Below are 22,380 nucleotides of genomic sequence, written 5' to 3' on the forward strand. Positions count from 1 at the left end.
TACGTATTTAACTATATTTATGTATGTACGGAACTTTATATATATATATATATATATCTTAAACTGCATATCATGACCATTTATTCATGATAATTTGTGTATACTTTGCTATATTGTTGAACTGTGTCTAGATTATCCAACGAGAATAAAACTTTCCCATTAGGGCTTGTAATTATTTAAACCTATCAATATCTAGGGAATGTTTCAGTGGAAGTCTGCAAGTTTCTTGCTTGTCAAGTTTTTCTGCTGACGCAAAGAATTAAAATATAAATAAAATAAAATAAATATAAATATAATAACCCAAACATTAACTAATACATTTTACAATTGTTAATTACTATAAGTAATGACAAAGAGTGCAAATTACACTAGAAGCATTATTTACAAATATATATATATATATATATATATATATATATATATATATATATATATATACATATATATAGTTTTCTAAATAAAATTATGACATAAATAATGCCAAAGACGAAAAATTACACTGGTAGCATTATTTACAAATATTTTAATGTTTGTGAATAAACATACATTTATATATATGTTATATATATATATATATAAATGATAGTTTTGTAAGTACATTTACTTCACTTAACAAGATCCGTTTTCAAACGTGGTCTTTGACACCAACTACCACAATCAATACCTATTATTAGACACTATCTTTGGAATACAGATAAACATTTCTTTGTTGGCCAATGTAGTCTTCAGCGATACCACCGTCAAGCACAAGACAAATTCAGAATCCTTCCAAAAAAATTAAAATGTGCTTGTATAGCTACACCCACATCCTGTTCCAGGTAGCTATGTAGTTGGTGGCATATGGTCACTATCGAATTGATTTCGGAGTGCTCGTTGACGCTGCTGATTTCGGCAGTTTACTAGGACGATTGAGCTTTGTTGAATTACTTTGGTTATTGCAGTTGTATTGTAGTAGGTGGTAGCTTGATGGATGGACAGGGTGTTCGACTTCAAAAAGAACAATAATCCGAAAGAAAGTAGTACTAGTAAAAGAAATTCCGGCGGCTGTAAGGGCGCAGATTTTCCATGATGCATAGCCGCAGGATGCTCGCCTATAAATAATAAAGAATAATAATGAGCATATGTAAGAAACAGTGAGTAAATATCATACGTATTAACAGTTAAAGAAATTAAATAACAAGTATTTCCGTTTGAATACTTGCTCAGTCTGACCTATAGTGGAAAACTGTAATGTTGGCTCATGTACATTTCAGTTGTATAAAAAAGTGATTGTGGTTTAACCATTTTAGATAGATTTGAGACGAAGAACAAATAGCGTGTGGGAGAAACTGGAATATATATTGGATATATAAGCCCACTAGGGGCGGAACAAATCGGAATATACTAAATTGTTATATCAACAACGATGCTAGTTAAACTGCTAGAGACTTCAAATTTTAAACATCTACTTGCGTTGATAATTTAATAATCAAAAAGATATAGTATTACGTCAATTTGAGGTGAGGCAAATCTGATCAAACTATTGCAGTTTAAGAGCTCGAAACCAAATTTGTCGTATGAATAACAGTTAAAAATTATCCATAGATTAACGAAAAAATAGGGACGTGGGAAATCGGATCTGAATACATAGTGTTTTGAACAATTATTTTCTAAGGTTGTTAGAAACTTAAAAATACCATTATTAAGTAACTATTTATCACCTCAATCGTGGCGTGGCTTAAAGAAAATACAGTGTAATTTAAACATTTTTGGGGTCTAAGCCTCAGATCTTACAGTCACGTTAATATTGATTACTCCTAACACGCCAACTGGCTATGTGGTAAGCTGGAAAATGCTGAATATTCTACAGTTTTACAAAATAGAAATTCAAGATTTTCCGAACAAGATACAGTTGAACTCTTCTACTGATTTACCACAAATGATATATATGCCCCTTGAGGGCCTGTCAAATAAAAAAAAATGTATCTTCCAAAGTTTTGAAACTGGCTTAGATCTTGAGTATTCAACAGTCGGTAGCATTCCATTGTAGCGTGCTTGCTTATATATTCCCTGAATATTCGTCTTACACCCATTAAAAATGAGAAATCAGGGTCTCATTAAAATGGATGTAACAGGCAGAAGGAGGCGTAGCAGACCCCACAGAGTATATATATTCTTGATAGAAAGTACCAGCTGAGTTGATTTAGCCCTAATCGATAACAGCTCTCGTTATGTTGTTGACATGATCAAAATACAGGTATTAAATTATATCTGGTACGGTTCAAGAGCTAGAGCCTACCAATTTTGTATTTAGTTTATTGTATATTTTATATAATTTGATTTTCCCCGAATTCTTTCAATTTATTTTCAGTTGCATATATAGCCTATAAGTGAAACACTTTGCATTTAAACTAAGCTGATAAGCACTGCCATAAAATATGTAGGTCATAGGTTGACAAATTCATTGAAATCCGATAAGTACTACAAAAGTTATTAAGCAAAACGCTTGGATAATTTGCAACCGCTCGCGGCAAGCAGCGCCAAGCGTATGCATTTTTCCTACACATATGCACACATAGAGAAGTGGCGGGGTTGGTCGAGAAGCTCTGCGTTCAATGCCAGGCGGCGTCGGACTTTGATTTGTTTTTTTATGAAGGGGAGGTTCTTATAGTGTCAGTTTTTGTTCTTTCTTAATGCCAGATACAAGCTATAGTAATTATTTTAAGTGTCCCATCTGGACTCAGGGTATCTTGTAGTCGGGCACCTTTGATTAGAGCTTTTTTCCTTAATTTTAAGTAGGGATGTGCCACATAGACTTCTCAACAAATAATTGGTCATTTCTTAATTCCCACAAAAGAAGAATGATTGAAACGAAAATGATTGCATACCGGGCTACTCACCATCGACGATATGCACCCGCACCGACGTCGGATTGGCATTTGATGGTGTACATGTATAAAGGCCAGAGTCCTGCTGGATGGCCTTCTGCACTAGAAGTCGACTAGTTGTCAGAATACCCTTTTCAGTTACAAGGGATATACCGCCGCGGGGTGAATCGAAATTTATAATCTGAAATAAATTATAAATTATCATTAGATCTAAGAAAATCAAAAACCTCTATTACAATAGTAGTAAAATATTTATATATATATATTTCCTGAACAAAACACTGGTAGTGTTCAGTTCTGTAATGATCTTTATTCGTTTGAGCTAGAGTTCTTATACCCTGACTCATGCGTATCTCTGAAATCTAGCTTATCAAGTGCTGAGTGTGTAAGGCTCAGCGTTGGTAGGTCTAATTTTAGATTCTAAGCATTTAATTTGATCTATTCTTATTACACTCCGTGCTAGTCGTTGAGTGCGTAGACGGCATGCTTAGAATTCATGAATATGTCTTATGTTCATGCTTGAACATTCAATGAGACAGCTAGCAATTGCTGCCTCAGGTTTCTTCTTTTTATCATATACAGGACCATTGGAACTATTGTAATTATTATTAGTCCTAACGGAATGTGTCCATTTACAGTGTGTAAGACCAGATCCTCAATGGTTAATTTTTGATGATACAAATCTTTTATGTCTTTATGTCCACTGAGTTGTTTACCACAATGTGGGGAAGTGGCGTCAGAACCAAATATTGTATTGTTGTGGTCAAAAACTCTGAAGAACACTGCAGAGTACTTTGCAGTAATTGTTGACGATATCTCCAACGCCGTTATGATGTTGACTTTTACCTATCCTGGCTGAACATCCAACTTACAGTTCAATTATGCCTTTGTTTGGTAATAAGGTCATCTCTTCGTAGTTCCGCATATGATGTGCGCTGAACTTATTTTCAAATACTTTGAAGAGTCACCGGTTTTTTCCGTTTAATTGGTTTTAATGGCGATATTTCACAGCTCTCGTCATCCGCATCTTTCAACGCCCAATTTTCCTCGCATAAGTACGTGTCCTCGTCTTCATGGCGACAAGGTTGATCTCAGTGTTGAAGATGAGAAATTTCGTTTTGATTCTCGGAATCACCTTTCTTTCCTCGAGCACAAGTGGTATAAGTACTGCTTCGAAGAGACTGGCATGGTCATTGATGTATATTGCCAACCTTGCGCCTATGATTTGTTGTTGTTGTCCTCGAATATCGCTTGTGCCTTACCCGGGAAGAAGCTGTCTTCGTTTTAGCTTCTTTTCGATCTAGTTAAGTTCGGTCAGCATTTTATTTGGTTCAACCAGGGATGGATGCACTCTTCCTTGGTTCATATTCGTCACAAAGCCAATTACTGCTGACGGAAGGTCTTCGGTTTCATCAATTAAGTTTTGCACTTGGGTGATCAACATGAAGAATTTTACGGACTCCTTGTACATGACGAAGTTCTCTTTCATTGTGTTTGGCATCTTGTTTATTTCCATTGTGACTTTCTCAAAGTTTTTATTTACCTCTTCTGTGGTAGCTGGCTCTAGGTTTGACATTTATTATTAATGTTTGGTTGCCGACATAATCATTTAGGCGCTTTACGTTTTTGACAATTGTCTACATGTTTTTCCTTTAGGTTACCTGCAGTGCCAATGTCGAAGGACATTATAAACCGTTTTTATCTATCCGCTGTTCGTGTGATGATTTTATTTTTCTCCTTTGTGGTTTTAATTTTCGGCTTTTCTGCGAATTCGCCCAATTTTTCGCAAATTGTATCGGTTTTACTTATGAGTTCATCTGCTTGTTTTAAGACTTCGAATTATGCTTGCATATTGTAATAGAATAATAGCTGCCAGCTTGATGAGACGACTTCTAATTTCCAAGATTGTCCACTAGCATCGCTGTGTGTTGTTCCATGTTATGTATTTTTAGCTTACTTTTACCTGTACGAATTACTATAGTGGTACTTGCTACCTGCAGGCTGAAAATCATCACTTGTTCTGTCGGAGATTTGGACGATCGTGATTTCATCCGTTATTTTTGGTGGCTTTCTCACCTTTATCCTGAGTTAGTAGCAATTAGATCTTCTTTATTGATATCTTGACCTCTCCCATATTTGTTTTTATTGTTAGAACACGAACTATATTATCTTCTACCTTTGTAGTATTCGTTATCATTCCCATGGTCCATTTAACGGAATGCGACTTTTCTTGTTTCAATAGAACGAGTTGGTTTTCCATGAGATTTGCCCTTTCCTACTGTCATTTGGTTCGTTGTTGCAGTGATGCCAAGTATTCCTCCTTAAATTTCTTCCAGAAATCTCATCTGATACGTTGCATGTATCTCAATCTGTCCAACATCCCCATTTTTCGATGCTCCTCAAAGTGTTCTGGTGCTCCAATAAGTTGTCTTCCCATAATAAAATGACCAGATTTAAAAATATCGTCTCCATCCGTGTCACTATTTGACAAGTGGGCGTGGGTTTAGCACTGCTTCAATTTGGCTGAGCAATGTTGTGAATACCTCTAATGTAAAGCTGTTATCGCCGATGGCTCGCTTTAGATGGTGTTTCACCGGTTTAACTCCCGCTTCCCATAATACTCCCATGTGGGGGCTTGCCGGCTGCCGGAGGAAGTGTAACTTGATGCCCTCTTTCAGTACTGGTGCAAGGCTGTTTTTTTCTTTTATAGCAGCGACAAGATCCTTATCTAAATTCTAGTAGCACCATTGAAATTTGTACCGTTATCTGAATACAAAAGTTCACTTCTGGCGTGTTTGGCAAAGAATCGGCGTAGGACTTCTAAATACTTATCTGATGATACAGAAAGGGGTTGAGTGCCTGCAATTTACTCTTGGCGTCCAGAGGTTTTCCAGCGTTGAGTAGCCCAATTTCATGTCCAAATTCAAGCTATTGTAATTTTACAACGACTGTTTTGGCCTTCTTAAATTCGTTGACACTAAGGTATATCCAGTGTTCCTTCTTGAAGAGAATTTTGTTAGGAATGGGATCAGATAATTTTCTTTTGAGTTTAGAATAATTGATTCTGGCTATTCATATTGTGGCCACTGATCTGGCTGTTTTGTCAACCACTCTGGTCCTTTCCACCATATCTCGAAGTCTCCCAATTGCTTCGGGGAAATTCCTCTTGAGGCGACAGCTGCAAGGTTGTCTGCAGATTTCACGTATTTCCATTCGACATGAAGGAGTTTGTTTATTTCGTCTACTCTAGTTTTAACGAGTTTATGTTTGCTCCGCTTGTTTTTACCCAAGCTAGCGTAATTTCTGAATCACTCCATGCTTGTGTTTTGGCATGATTTCCTAGTATTGCTTGTACTTTAGCTAATAGTTTGCTTAATAAATCTAGTTTTGTATTGGAATCATTTTGCTTTTTACAGCCAGCAGACTAATTTTGGACCCAAATTTGGTATATACCACTGCTGCATAAGCATTGGTATATAAGTGGTATCTACCAATTTATGTGAGGACATCCTATTTGGGGTCCCATTGCAGACCAAGTGTTTTTATTGAAGCATCCTTAAGTATTTGGATTTTTTCCATTGAGTCGCTGTCCCGAATCCTAGCAATAATCCTATCATTATTTGATACCTATTTTACTTAATGCATGCCAAGCTTTTCCATGATATCCCTGAGTTCCGTTTGTGTGCTGGTACAATCGCAAAACGAGTCGCCACCAATGATGAGATCATCCATATAGAAATCGTTATTGATTGTTATCATTAGTCGCTTGTTACTTTGGCAGTGTTGGCTTGCCAATTCTTGCAGACAGCAGACAGCTCAAAATGGCGCAGCTGATGTCCCATACGTTATTGTAGTCAGATTAAATTCTTTGATTGGCAATTTTGTCTCTCCAGAGTATGTACTGATATTCCTGATCATCTTTGGCGACTTTAATTTGTCGATACATTTTCTCGATGTCAGCTGTCATCACGTATTTCCATTGTCGCCAAATTACTAAAATATCGAAAATGTCCTTTTCTATTTTGGGCCCGACTAACATCACATCATTTACACTCAAACCATGGGAAGTTTTGGCTGAGGCGTTAAACACTACTCTCAATTTAATAGTAAGGCTGCTTGGTTTGATCACTGCTTGACGTGGCATATAGTATTTGCCTTGGCCAATAGTGTCTACCAATTCCAATGTGACCTAGCTTCAGGTACAGTTCCATGAAGGCACTCCATTCCTTGAACATTGGCCGATTCTTTCTGGGTTTGTTTTCCATTTGTAGCAGTCTTGCCATAGCCTGTTTTCGAGAGTTTCTTAACTTGAATCCTTTCCGGAATGGTATAGGGACTACTAGTCGGCCTTCTTCATCTTTTGTGATTGTTTTTTGGAATAGCTTAGCTGTGGTTACTTTCCAGCTCCCAGAACCGCTCGAGGTCGTCCAGGCACATTGTTGCTGATGCGCTGATTATCTTGTTGCTTGACAATCTAACTATATTGCCGGAGACAATCCAACCATGTTCAGTCTTTTGTCCCAGGGTTTCGTTGATTTTCTTTTATTTTCTCAACAACATCAATTATATTTGGCTCGTTCAAATGTGGGTCTGCTAGATCGCAGCTCATCCTATCCTTTTTGACATCCATGTCAATTTTCTAGCTCGGAGGAGCTCTCTGAAGTTTTGACATAACAAGTGCCTACGTTGTGGTGACGAAATTGCTTTTAAACCTGGGTTTGATTGTTAAGCAAACATTATTTTTAATCAACATATCTTGCCTTTTAGACAGTTGCTGCTGAAGGTCTCTTTTTGAGTTGCATCCTCGTGAAGCAAATTGTTGTGTGCTTCGGTGCATAGATTGCAAGTCCAATTCTTTTTGAAATCTTCAATTCTATGGCTGCCTAGACATTTGTAGCAAAGCGAGCTATTAGATACAAGCTCCTTTTAACAGGCTCAGCTGTAAATCTCTGACACCTGGTTATCTCATGTCTAGTCAATTGGCAAAAACGGAATATTTTGTAGCTTGTTGTCTTTGCTTCCATTGAGGTATGGGCGGTGGTCTTTTGCACTGAGTCTATTTTGTTATATAGTTGTACAATAAACTCCAGCACATTATCCATGGACTGAATTTCTCTAGCCTTCTTAACATAACTCGTAAAGTTATAGGACTTCCGTAGAGAATCAACGCAAAAGAATTTGAGCGAATAGACCGTCGGCTTCATTACCAAATTGACCTTTTTCATTGATAATGAAAATATATTCTGTCGCTGTGCCCAAGAACTTGCAGATACTGCCTTCATCATTGTTATTCAGCAGTTCCATGCCCATTAGCTAGTTAACGGCGTTAATTATATATATTATATATATTATATATATATTATATATTATTTCCCACGCTGAATTGTAGTTAGTAGATGAGCCAATTAATAAATAGCTTACGACCATTTTGGCTTCGTCTTTGAGGCATGAGGTAGTTCACCTTCCGTGTGTCGCTGATATCTTTCCTATTTTAAATCACCAAGGAGAATAGTTCGAAGAACGTTGGCCACTCTTTGGGACTTCCATTAAAGTGAGGAAGATCCACTTTCGGTAGCTCTGAAACGTCTTCTTTTATATTTTGCAAATCACCTACTTTCTGCTTAGTTTTCTTGTGAGTATGCTGACATTGCATTCCAGCTCATCGATATCAAAAGAAAATTTTCCCTCTAAATCCGAAAGCGCTGACTGGACTTTGTTCCACAGGAAAATAAACTTGTCAATGATTTCTTCCTAACTGCTGAGCTCTAGATTGGCATACACTTCTTGCATGTGCTGCGTTACTTTTAGAGCTCTTCTGCGTCAAGGTCTACCATCACATCCATTGGGCTCGAGCTTCTTTGGGAAAATATTATTTGCTGCCTTGGATGTCTTTGGTTGGATGGATGCTGTTTGGTCGGTGTCTATGGCGTGGTCAGCATCTTCGAATTTCATCAGAGACTCATCATAGTTCCTGATGTTTTCCAGTACGCCATCATATATTTTCTGCTTAAAATATTGATGGTCGACGACGCCGATTTTGATCAGCGTTAGATGATTGGTAGTTAACTCTTCTGCCACTTTTTCAATGACTGGTAACGCATCCTTGTTTGTGATGCTTTGCCGGATCTTGTCATAGATCTCTGATTGCTTTTTGAGCAACTCAAGAGTTTTTGCCGGCAGCAATTTGTTTGTGTTGTTTCGTGTGAAAACTTGTTTCTGATTTAGTCTTTGGCTTAACCCGTTGGAGGTGTTTTTGTTGTGATCGCCTGGTTGATCGTGCTGTACCTGTACTCACAGCATGAATTGGTAAGTCAAAGAAAATTATTTAAACAATTTTCACTTCAATTTTACATTTATCATAAAACGTAGCCTTGTAGATTGTACTCGAAGGACCAATGTGAATGCAATTGACTGTGGTGGTGTTCAGTTCTGTAATGATCTTTATTCGTTTGAGTTAGAGTTCTTATAACCTGACTCATGCGTATCTCTTAAATCTAGCTTATCAAGTGCTGAGTGTGCAAGACTCAGCGTTGGTATGTCTAATTTTAGATTCCAAGCATGTAATTAGAATTCTTGAATATGTTGTATATTCGTGTTTGAACACCATGAAATACCAATAACTAACTATACAGATAGAATGAGTGATTGTGATTTTATACATTAAAAATTGATCATTCAGAATATACATATATTTATATATATATAAAAAAAAACAAGTAAGAAAGCTCTAGTCGGGGTGCCCGACTAGGAGATACCCTGATTCTAGTCCTATTTCTTCGTAACCGAAGCGTGGCTGCCAAGACTCCACGCGCATGCACTCGGAATATGATCCGATAGAGCGAATCCGATTGCCGAATCAGCGAATATAGGTCAGGGCTAGCCCTCTTCTAAGAACGTTTTGTACATTAGTTTTAATCTTCCTCGAACAGTAAACTAAAACAGTTGAATATAATATATTAACTGGCGCCCAAAAGTGTGTTTAGAATCCAATTAAAAAAAATTTTAAATTAATTAGAATTAATTAGAATTAATTTCAACAAAAATATTGTATCTAAACGAGCGTTAGACCAACATCGTTTACAATAACAACACATCAACGAATCTAAAAATCAAAGCAACAGCAAAAGCTACAGCGGGAAATAAAACTGAACAACGAATCCAAAAACGAAAGCAAGAACAGTAATTACAACTGCAAATAAAACGAAACGGAACAACTCGACGGTAGCGGCAACAAACACACACTTAAAGCACATGTAAGTAGAGTGCTTGCTTTAAAATAATTTGCCAATAAAATCAAAAGAAACAAGTAAGAAAACTCTTGTCGGGGTGCCCGACTAGGAGATACCCTGCGTATTCTTGCCTATTCCTATCTGCGTATTTAAATATTTTCCGTAGTTTGTATCGAGTATTAAAAAAAATAAAAACTGACACTACCACATGAAGATTCGAACGCACAATTTTTACGCAACGCGCATCAACTCTACCAACACCGCCACTTCATAATTAAACAAGTAAGAAAGCTTTAGTCGGGGTGCCCGACTAGGAGATACCCTGATCCCAGTCCTCTGAGATTTTAAATATTTTCCGTAGTTTGTATCGAGTATTCAAAAAAAAACGAAAACAAATAAAAATCGACATTGCAAAACCAGGTTTCGAACCCGGATTATTTGCGCAACGTGCACCAACTCTACCAACACCGCCACTTCATAATTAAAAAAAAAACAAAAAAACAAAATAAAAAATGTTGCATCTCCACCGGTGTCGAACATCGGACCTAGCTGCTTACGAGCGCCGCCTCTACCAACGCTCCCACTGCACTGATTATACGAGCAGTTGCAAATTTGAACATAAGTAGCAGGTAATAATTCAGCACAATTCAATCGCAATTTCAATTCTTGGAATAGAAAAAAATACACGCATTTGAATGTATGTGTGCACACGCATAGGAAAACTGCATGCGCGCGGCGCTGCTGACATGTGCTTTTGCAAATTGGCCAAACGTTTTGTTTAATAACTTCTGTTTTACTTAATGGAATTTAATGAAATTTTCAGCATATGATATACATATTCTATTGGATTGGTAGAGATGTCAACGCCGTCACATAATGGCCCTATTTCCAACTAAACTTAAAATTTAAGAATTTGGGGAAATTTGTAGCCGGTATCCAAAATCCAACAAAAATCAAAATTTCATAAAATATACATAAAACTAAATACATAATTAGAAGGCTCAAGCTCTTAAGACGTTCGAGACATAATTTATTTACTGCATTTCAATAATGTTTTTATTCGATAACAATTAAATAGTTATCGAATATTTGAAATAAACTTGACCTGCGCCTGCTATACACGGACCTACAAAAAAAATTTCACGCGTTCCCACATACGGCGGACAGACGGCCAGACAGACAGACGGGCAGGGCTCAATCGACTCGGCTTGTTGTCCTGATCAAGAATATATATACTTTATGGGGTCTGACATACCTCCTTCTGCCTGTTACATACATTTGCACAAAACCATTATAACCTGATTTCCCATTTTTAATGGGATCAGGGTATAAAAATACAAATAAAAACTGACATTACCACACCAAGATTTGAACCCACAATTTTTACGCAACGAGCATCAACTCTACCAACACCGCCACTTAATAATTATACAAGTAAGAAAGCTTTAGTCGGGGTGCCCGACTAGGAGATACCCTGATCCCAGTCCTCTGAGTTTTTTAATATTTTCCGTAGTTTGTATCGAGTATTCAAATAAAAATCGACATTGCAAAACCAGGTTTCGAACCCGGATTATTTGCGCAACGTGCACCAACTCTACCAACACCGCCACTTCATAATTAAAAAAAAACAAAAAAACAAAATAAAAAATGTTGCATCTCCACCGGTGTCGAACATCGGACCTAGCTGCTTACGAGCGCCGCCTCTACCAACGGTGCCACTGCACTGATTATTCGAGCAGTTGCAAATTTGAACATAAGTAGCAGGTAATAATTCAGCACAATTCAATCGCAATTTCAATTCTTGGAATAGAAAAAAATACACGCATTTGAATGTATGTGTGCACACGCATAGGAAAACTGCATGCGCGCGGCGCTGCTGACATGTGCTTTTGCAAATTGGCCAAACGTTTTGTTTAATAACTTCTGTTTTACTTAATGGATTTTAATGAAATTTTCAGCATATGATATACATATTCTATTGGCTTGGTAGAGATGTCAACGCCGTCACATAATGGCCCTATTTCCAACTAAACTTAAAATTTAAGAATTTGGGGAAATTTGTAGCCGGTATCCAAAATCCAACAAAAATCAAAATTTCATAAAATATACATAAAACTAAATACATAATTAGAAGGCTCAAGCTCTTAAGACATTCGAGACATAATATATTTACTGCATTTCAATAATGTTTTTATTCGATAACAATTTAATGAGAATAGTTATCGAATATTTCAAACAAACTTGACCTGCGCGTGCTATACACGGACCTACAAAAGTCTCTAGCTCTTATAGATGCTGAGATCCACGCGTTCACACATACGGACAGACGGACGGACAGACAGACGGACAGGGCTCAATCGACTCAGCTTGTCGTCCTGATCAAGAATATATATACTTTATGGGGCCTGCCACGCCTCCTTCTGCCTGTTACATACATTTGCACAAAACCATTATACCCTGATTTCCCATTTTCAATGGGATCCGGGTATAAAAAGACAATAATTATTCATCAAATTACAATAAAAGACAATTTAACGAACAAAATAACCAAAACTCAAGACAAGACACAGACAACAGAATTTCAAACGAAAATAATCAAACAAATAATGATAACCAAAGACAAAACAGACAACAACAAAGTCAGAACGTAAGACAAAACCAAAATTTGAACAGACAACAACAAAGCCAAAACGTAACACAAAATCAAAATTTTAATAGACAACCAAGTCAGAATATTCGATAAAAAGTTATCAGCAACCACAATCAGAAGCAATAAGTGTAAACAATTTAAATGATGAAAAGATAAATAATAATCCAAATTACGAAAATAAACAGGAAGAGTTTTTTACCAACTATTCGCGGACAAAAGAAAAGTGTTCATTAAAGGAACTATTGAGGGGGATACTTTTCTAATTTTAGTAGATACTGGATCTACTATAAGTATATAAAATACCAAAAATATACATAAATCAAAGTATAAAATAATTGAGAAATTTTCAAAAACCATTTACACTATTAATGGGGATATAAGAAATGGCAGCTATTTAGTTAAAACAGAAGTACCAAGTGAATTTAAATATGCAGATTGCGCAAGAATAAGATGGATAGTTATGTCCCTAGAAAGATCATATGATTTTCTATTGGGCATGGATTTTATGCAAGCAAACTTGGAAAATATAGATTTTAAAAACAAAATGATTAAGCTTTGCAATGGAGTCGAAATTCCGTTCCTTTCCAAATTATCAGAAGATGTTTGTGTAATGGAAGTAGGTGAAATTGATGACTTTAAGCTAGAAGAGCTCAATGCTGAAGAAGCGCAGATAGTAAAAAATCTTACGAAAAAGTATGAAGTTATATTTTAAAGAAGGAGATCAGTTAACTAATACTAATACTATAGTTCACAATATTAAAGCCATAACAGATCATCCCATAAATTCAAAACTCTATAGGGTTTCTCCAAAATATGAAGAAGTAAGGAAGCAAATAATCGAAATCGAAATCGAAAAAGTAAAAGCAAATATAGCGCTCCTATATGTGTTATTAAGAAAAAATTGATAATTCAGGAATTCAAAAATATCGTATCTGTGTAGATTATAGACGACTAAACCAAGTAACCGTTCCAGATAAGTATCCAATATCTATTATGGACGCTGTATTAGATAAACTTGGTAAAGCTCAATATTTTACTACTCTTGATTTAGCGAAAGGCTATCATCAAAAATTAATGGCAGAAGAAGATATTGAAAAAACAGCTTTCATAACACCAATGGCAATATACGAATATGTTAGAATGCCGCTCGGATTAAAAAATGCTCCTGTTACATTCCAACGGTTAATGAATGATATATTGAGGGATTATATAACAAAATTTGTATAGTATATCTCGATGATATTCTTATATTTTCAACAATACTCGAAGAACACAAGATGGCTCTAGAAAAAATTTTCAAAGTACTTACAAATCATAATTTGAAAATACAACCAGATAAATGCTCGTTTATGAATAAACATACCGAATACTTGGGACATATTCTCACAAAAGAAGGGTTTAAACCAAATCCAAGAAAAATGGAAGCAATAAAAGAAATTCCATTAAAAGGCTTTTTAGGAATGACAGGATTTTATAGAAAATTTATCAAAGACTATTCCAAAATAGCTTACCCAATGATAAGATATTTACAAAAAGGTGTATCAATTAATGCAAATGATCCACAATTTATGCATTTGAAAATCTTAAAGCGCTCATAAGTTCACATTCAATATTAAAATATCCAGAATTTGACAAACCATTTACAATTACTACAGATGCCAGTGATTTTGCCATAGGTGCAGTTTTATCTGAACAAGGACAACCAATTGCTTATGTTTCAAGAACACTTAATAAACATGAAAAAAATTATAGTACAATTCATAAAGAATTTTTGTCTATTATACAAGCCGTAAATTATTTTAAACACTATTTGATTGGAAATAAATTTCGAATTATAACAGATCACGCTCCTATAAAATACTTAAATTCAAAATTCAAAGGAAAAGAAATGACAGCTAGATATCAAAGATGGATATTAAGACTACAGGAATTTGATTATGATATTATATATTTAAAAGGCAAAGACAATAAAGTAGCAGATTTTTTGAGCAGACAACAAACAGCACAGTTAATCAATGCAGAAAATGAAGAATCAAATTTTGATTTAACAAATACACAGCATTCAGCAGATAAAACGGAATTAACTTATTTTTATATAAAAAATGATATTGTTAATAAATATAAAACTCAGATAATAATTACCTATTCAGCAACATATAGAATTAATATACACCATGGAAGAAAAATAATTGAAGTAAATCCAGCAGACACAGAAAACGAAATTGTAATAAAATTACAAATAACCATTCAAAAGATTCATTACACAGTGGTATAAGTGAAGCATTCAACTCACTAAAAGACAAAATCTATTTTCCAAAATTTAGGGACCATATTCAGTTAATAATAGCAAATTGTAGAAAGTGCATAGAAATTAAGTATGATAGAAAACCGATAAAACCAAACTTTCAATTTACAGAAACACCAGATACTAAAACCAAATAATACAATTAGATAAATTTCACATAAAAAACAAATCTTATGTTACAATCATAGATAAACTTACAAAATTTGCAGTTGCTTATAATATTACGGATAGAAATTGGCGAAGAAAGATGCAAATTATGATAGAACATTTTGCACAATTTAACAAATCACAGAAAATAATAATGGATAATGAGTTTAGATCAGAACATATAATACAGTTTTCAAACAATGAAAATATTGAAATACATTATACAAAGCCCAACTTCCATACAGGAAACGCTGATATTGAAAGATTACATTCTACATTAATTGAAACAATAATAGGAATAGATAATAATGAACTATTCATTGAATCTAAAATTCAAATAGCAATAATAGCTTACAATAATCGTTATCATTCAACAATAAAATGTACACCAAATTATGCTAAAAACACAGAAGATGCAAATAAATTAAAAATGACTATTGAGGAACGTAAAAAAATAAATATAAACCAATTAAAAATTATAAAAGGGTCAGACATGAGGATACGCAAAATTAAAAAAACATTCATCCCAGTAACATTAAAAGACCGTTAAAACAGGAAATTAACAATTCTAACGAAAGAAACACATATTGATAGCAGATTTGACAAATATTTTTTTCTCTTTCATCTTTTATTCCCCAGATGTTAATCATGTTTGCCATTATTATAACCAGGTTCAATACAGTACAGACAAGATTATAAATGGAACCGATATTAGTAAATGCAGGTTATGCAACCATACAGAGTCAGCAAACCGAAATAGTAAATGAAACAATAATCATACTACACATTATAAACATTGACCCACTTCATATCTTACATCAGATAGAAACAAACATAAGAACAGCCAATATTACAGGCAAAGAGCAACTATTAGTAGAAATTAGATAAATAAAGGCAAAGATTAAACCTATTACACCTTTAAGCAGAAATAAAAGAGGGCTTATAAATATAGCTATTTGGACTAATGGACGACGAAGGCAGGACTGATATCGTAGAACACCTTGATATAATCGACCAAAATAACCATAGCATCATAAACAATATGAATCAACAAAAAATAATAAATTCACTTTTCAACGATACAATACATAGCTTAGCAGAAACAATTAGACACGTCCGAATAATTATTAACGAAACACTGACAAGCATAAATAACCAAAATAGAAAAATCTTAATGAAAATCTTATACAATGACCAAATGCAGAAATTAAAAAATATTGAGTACAAAGTAAAATATATTCAGGAAAATATAGCCTCTGCAAAGAGTAATATAATTTTACCAGAAATTTTATCAGAAGAAGAAATAAATAAATTTTATATTGATTTTTATAAATTAAAATTAATTCGTATGTGCATTTTAAAATACAAAAATAATTGCATAATAATAGCAATAAAAATTCCAAAAAATTATATAAGTGTAGATGTTAAGTTACTTATTCCAATGCCTAACACTGATTATATCCAAATTGACCAAGAAAACTTATTAATTATAGAAATTTCCGATAACACACTGGAATATAAACCAAACACACTTTTAAATGAACTTAAATTAAGTAAAAGTTGCACTCTTACCGACAATTGTAAATTTATATTTAATAATATCACAAGTATTAAAAAAATAGATGACACGATAGTAAACAAGTAAGAAAGCTCTAGTCGGGGTGTCCGACTAGGAGATACCCTGATCCCAGTCCTATTTGCGTTTATTAATATTTTCCGTACTTTGTATCGGGTATTCAAAAAAAAAAAAAAGAAACCAATAAAAAAAGTACTTTACGAGACCAGGATTCGAACCCGGATTGTTTTCCGCAACGTGCACCAACTCTACCAACACCGCCACTTCATAATTAAAAAAAAAAATAAATAAATAAAACAATAAACTAGCTGCTTACGAGCGCCGCCTCTACCAACGCAGCCACAGCAAAACTTGAAATAATAGTTGCAAATTTTTTTAAGCAGTATTCAATCGCAATTTCGATTCTTCGAATAGAAAAGAATACACGCATTTGAATGTGTGTGTGCACACGTATTGGAAAAATGCGTGCACATATGATCTACATATTCCATTGGCTTGGTTGAGATGCAAACGCCCTCATATAATGGCCCTATTTCCAACTGAACTTAAATTTTAAGAATTTGAGGGAATTTGGAGCCGGTATCCAAAATCCAACAAAAATCAAAATTTCACAAAATAAACCTGAGACTAAATTTGGAGGCTCTAGCTCTTAAGACGTACGAGATATAATTTATTAACTGCATTTCGATAATGTTTTTATTCGATAACAATTAAATAGGAATAGTTATCGAATATATGAAACAAACTTGATATGCGCGTGCTATACACGGACCTACAAAATTTCAAGTCTCCACACATACGGACAGACGGACAGGGCTCAATTGACTCGGCTTGTCGTCCTGATCAAGAATATACGCGCCTCCTTCTGCCTGTTACATCCATTTGCACAAAACCATTATACCCCGATTTGTCATTTTCAATAGGATCAGGGAATTTTTTTTTGATTTTAATTGCTGCTTTTATTTGCAATCTATCCTATACTAGACAATAAACAAATTTGTTAACAAAAATACTACGTAGCTCGGGTTCCTATGAGATCAATCCATATATTTACATACTTTACATATTTATCTATTTTCGTACGACATGAAATCTTTTGAGTCGCCTGTGGTTGCTTGAGTTATCCAGTAGTCTTAGTGTTAGAGCATTGTCGTGGTTATGTAATTTATTCATGTATCTGTTTGCACATAGGGTATACAAGTAATATTAAAAGGGAAGTAACCCTGTTAGGATCCGCCTTAACGTCAAGCTTATTGAAACTAATGAAAGCTAGGGATGCTTTAATTGGGCTTATTAGCTGCTAAAATCAATAAAAAGCTCCCTAGCTGAATTAAAACACTCTCTTCTTTTGATAATTTTAACATTAGCACTGGCACACAGCGTTTAAAATTTAATTTACAAATTTGAAATAAACTCATCGCCTCTCATGCATCTCGATATTTGGAGCAGCAAGGAACGTCACAGCATCATCGCCATTTTCACCTATCCAGATTCTGTCGGCAAATTCTGTATCCACACTGAAACCCTTCTTTGCAATATTGTTATCTTGTGCATGAACAGTGTGTGTGACGCTACCAACCTATCTCGACCATGTCACCTTGGATGACGACATCATCATTATCGTGAATGATCTTTGCGTCACCATCAGCTATGGCGACTGTGTCGCGATCAGGGTCAATTGAATGAACCTCATTATTATTATATTTCATTTGCACGACACCATTAATTGCGCTCAATGCCAAAACCGAAGCAGTGATTGGAATCAATTTTCGGCAGTGGCGGCATCCGCTCGTCTGAACATAAGCGGCTATGACACGACAGTTATCTGAATCTGAGCTTTCTCAATATGAACCAGACCAACAATATGTGCTATGGACTTATAAATCTATTAATTTGCTATTATTATTATATAAATAAATAACCACTGACTTTGGACGTGTGTCGACCGAGCACTTTTATGAAGCCCGCGACCAAAGTCACGGCCACAGCGGATTAGTTTGGAATTTCAATAAAGCGCGGTGTATCGTATATCAGCTAATACTCAATCATACCTATTATTCTGTGCAGTTAACACCACTGAATTTACCATAGACTATTTACATTTTGATCCCATTGAAAATGGGAAATCAGGGTATAATGGTATTGTGCAAATGTATGTAACAGGCAGAAGGAGACGTGGCAGACCCCATAAAGTATATATATTCTTAATCAGGACGACAAGCCGAGTCGTTTGAGCCCTGTCCGTCTGTTCGTATGTCCGTATGTGTGAACGCGTCGATCTCAGCCTCTATAAGAGCTAGAGACTTGAAATTTATTCGATAACTATTCGCATTTAATTGTTATCGAATAAAAACATGATTGAAATGCAGTTAATAAATATAATTTTAATATATATTTTATGTTGGATTTTGGATACCGGCTCAAAATTTCCCTCAATTCTTAAAATTTAAGTTTAGTTATAAATAGTCCTATTATGTAAAGCCATTTGCATCTCAACCAAGCCAATAGAATATGTGGGTCATATGCTGAAAAATTCATTAGAATCTATTATGTAGAACAGAAGTTATTAAACAAATTTTTGGCCAGTTTGCAAAAGCACGTGTCACCAGCGCCACACGCACGCATTTTTCCTATGCGTGTGCACGCATACATCCAAATGCGTGCATTCTTTTTAATCGAAGAATCGAAATTGCGATTGAATTGTGCTGAATTATTAGCTGCTACTTAACTTCAAATTTGCAACTCCTCCCAGAAGCAGTGCAGTGGCTGCGATGGTAGAGACGGAGTCCATTAGCGATTGGTCCCGGGTTCAAGCTCTCGGCGATAAGACACTTTTTTATTGTTTTTAGTTTGTATACCCTGATCTCATTGAAAATGAAAAATCAGGGTATAATGGTTTTGTTTAATTATGAAGTGGTGGCGTTGGTAGAGTTGGTGCAAGTTGCGCAAACAATCCGTGTTCGAATCCTGTTCGCGTAATGTCGTTTGTTATTTGATTTTTTTTTTTTTCTGAATACTCGATACAAACTACGAAAAATATTAATAAACGCAGATAGGACTGGGATCAGGGTATCTACTAGTGGAGAATCCATACTAGAGATTTCTTACTTGTTTTTATTTTTTATGATGAAGTGGCGGTGTTGATAGAGCTGATGCGTGTTGCGTAGACAATCTGGGTCCGAATCTTGGTGTCGTAATGTCGGTATTTATGATTTTGTTTTTATATTCGATGGAAACTATGCAGAACTTTTAAAAATACGCAGATTGGACTGGGAACAGTATACCTCCTAGTCGGGTACTAGACTAGAGCTTTCTTTCACGTTTAGATATGAAGTGGATGTATTGGTAGAGTTGATGTGCATGTGATGAGGATTTAAATATTAATACATGTATAAGTTAATAATAAAACGAGTAAGAAAGCTCTAGTTGGGGTGCCTGACTAGGAGATACCCTGATCCCAGTCCTATTTGCGTTTATTAATATTTTCCGTAGTATGTATCGAGTATTTATCAAAAAACAAACAATTAAAAATCAACATTACACAACAAGATTCGAACCCACAATTTTTACGCAACGCGCATCAACTCTACCAACACAGCCACTTATTAAAAAAATAAATACAACAATAAAAAACGTCTCATCGACGCGAGTTTCGAACCAAGGGATTAACTGCCTACAAAGCGCCGCCTATACCAACACAGCCACTGCACCGCTATTAAATTGCTCTATTCCGAGACGCCATTTAGTTGCGTGAAAAGTCGGAAAAACGCAGAGGTGAGTGTCAGAAACGCTATTAGTTTAAGTGGTAGAGACTTTAAATAAAAACAATATATTCGTGTGGAAAAGATATAATAGATATCTCATTGGCGGCGTGACAAAAATCGGGCAAAACTGTACCTTTCACATTTTGAAAGCTACAATTTGGTATATTACTTACTGTAACTTACCCTCTGAAAAATAACGTATACCTCCACTAGGGGTGTAGAAAATCGTATCTGGCTATATAATGTTTTAATGTAAAATTATACTTGTATTTACAACAATACAACATACAATTTAGCCGTGGCCGTGGCAAACCACAAAAGTCTATATCGTCTAAAGTTTATTGCTATCGTCAAAACTCGCTGCAGTTTGTTTAATGGAAACAAGTAATACATCTCTAGTCGGGGGTGGTCAGCTAGGAAATAGCCTGAGCCCTGCGTGGATCTGATAGTACTCTCATTCCACGGTTCTCTTATACATGGCTTACAAACAACACAACGCTTATAGGCTTTACTATGGGACCTTTATTGTTGAATAGCTTTTATTCTCGATGGACTTTCTAAATGAAATTTTCAATATACAATGATCGATTCTATCGATGAGAGGGAAATGAGATACGTATAGTAGTACTATACAGAAAATACATTTCAAATTTCAAGTTAGTTACGCGAATGGAAAGAAGAAAATTCACACGCTTTCACATATCTATATATGTATATGCAACCAAACTTAAATTTAAAGACTGGGAAAATTGAAACCGGCATACAAAATAAAACTAAAATCAAAATTGTATAAAATACTCATGAAACTAATATTTTAATCGATTAAATGGGTATAATTATGTATGCAGACCTAAAAAGAAAATTTCACGTCTCTAGCTCGTATATGCTCTAAAATCTTTCATATTTACGGACAGATGGACGGGCGGACACACAGACGGTTAGATCTAAATCGACTCAGAGCATCGTCCCAATTCAGAATATATATATTTAATGAAGACACACGTTCCACACGTTCTTCTGCCTGTTTTTGCTGTGAAATCACAATAATTAATACATTTTTTTAAAAACAATAGATCCATTGGCTTATTGAAAAATTTGTGTAGTCAACGTAAATCATTACGAACCCCAAATACTTATATCTGGGCGTTGCAAATCACTTGCTGATCAGTATATAAGTACTCTAACCAAATGTGTTCGGAACAACCGAAATGAAATTAATAGTCATATAACCGGATGAAAATCCGAACACCTCTAATCAAGGAATTAAAAACCCAAACACATAATGTACAATAAAAGGCTTAAATATATTATTGATACAAGTTAATCAATAAACATCATGAATATAACTTTAGTCGAATACAAAACTCAATTATACAACAGTTAGAAGTTCATACTGTTTGTCAAGAGACTCTACACACTGAAAAAAAGCATACTTTATGTGAAAAACTTAATAACCTTTAATTCAAATAAATGAAATTTTTTAATGGTCAACTGTTTAATTATATTTATTGAGTTAAATTATAAAAAAAATACGAAAACTAAAAATGTGTAACTTGATTTCTAATATTATTCAAAACTTATTATAAAAAACAAAATGTTAATTTTACACCTGGAGTCAAAAATTGTCATCATCAATATTGAATTGACAAATAAAAACATTTAAATTAAATGGAAACTGACAAACTAAAAAAGATCTTATATGAGTTCAATGATATTCCGTGCCGCAAACGTGATATTCATTAGTACTATAATAAATGCGATTTACACCAAGCACAAGGATTTATTTATTTTATTTTATTTTATAAACATCCGTATAAATTTAAACAAGCATTTATCAAAGAG

At 34.8% G+C, this 22,380-nt stretch overlaps 1 protein-coding gene across 4 annotated transcripts in view; it reads right to left on the reverse strand.

Annotated features, from left to right (window-relative positions):
* Positions 1-624: 624 nt before the first annotated feature.
* The window catches only part of LOC111596455 (scoloptoxin SSD976), a 90,265-nt gene continuing 68,509 nt past the window's right edge, over positions 625-22,380 (reverse strand). For 3 of the 4 annotated variants that reach the window (XM_023310683.1, XM_023310682.2, XM_023310685.1), the window contains 2 exons: positions 2,880-3,048; positions 625-1,091 (listed from right to left, as the gene is read on the reverse strand). In XM_023310683.1, coding sequence (XP_023166451.1) covers positions 823-1,091; positions 2,880-3,048 — 438 coding nt within the window. In that variant the 3' untranslated portion in view covers positions 625-822. Of the gene's footprint in view, positions 1,092-2,867; positions 3,049-22,380 lie in introns of all 4 variants that reach the window. The other variant, XM_023310684.1, reaches the window with a different exon arrangement.

This window comes from Drosophila hydei, unplaced genomic scaffold (assembly GCF_003285905.1).
Source record: "Drosophila hydei strain 15085-1641.00,03,60 unplaced genomic scaffold, DhydRS2 tig00000383-arrow-arrow-pilon, whole genome shotgun sequence".
In the NCBI taxonomy this organism is placed as follows: domain Eukaryota; kingdom Metazoa; phylum Arthropoda; class Insecta; order Diptera; family Drosophilidae; genus Drosophila; species Drosophila hydei.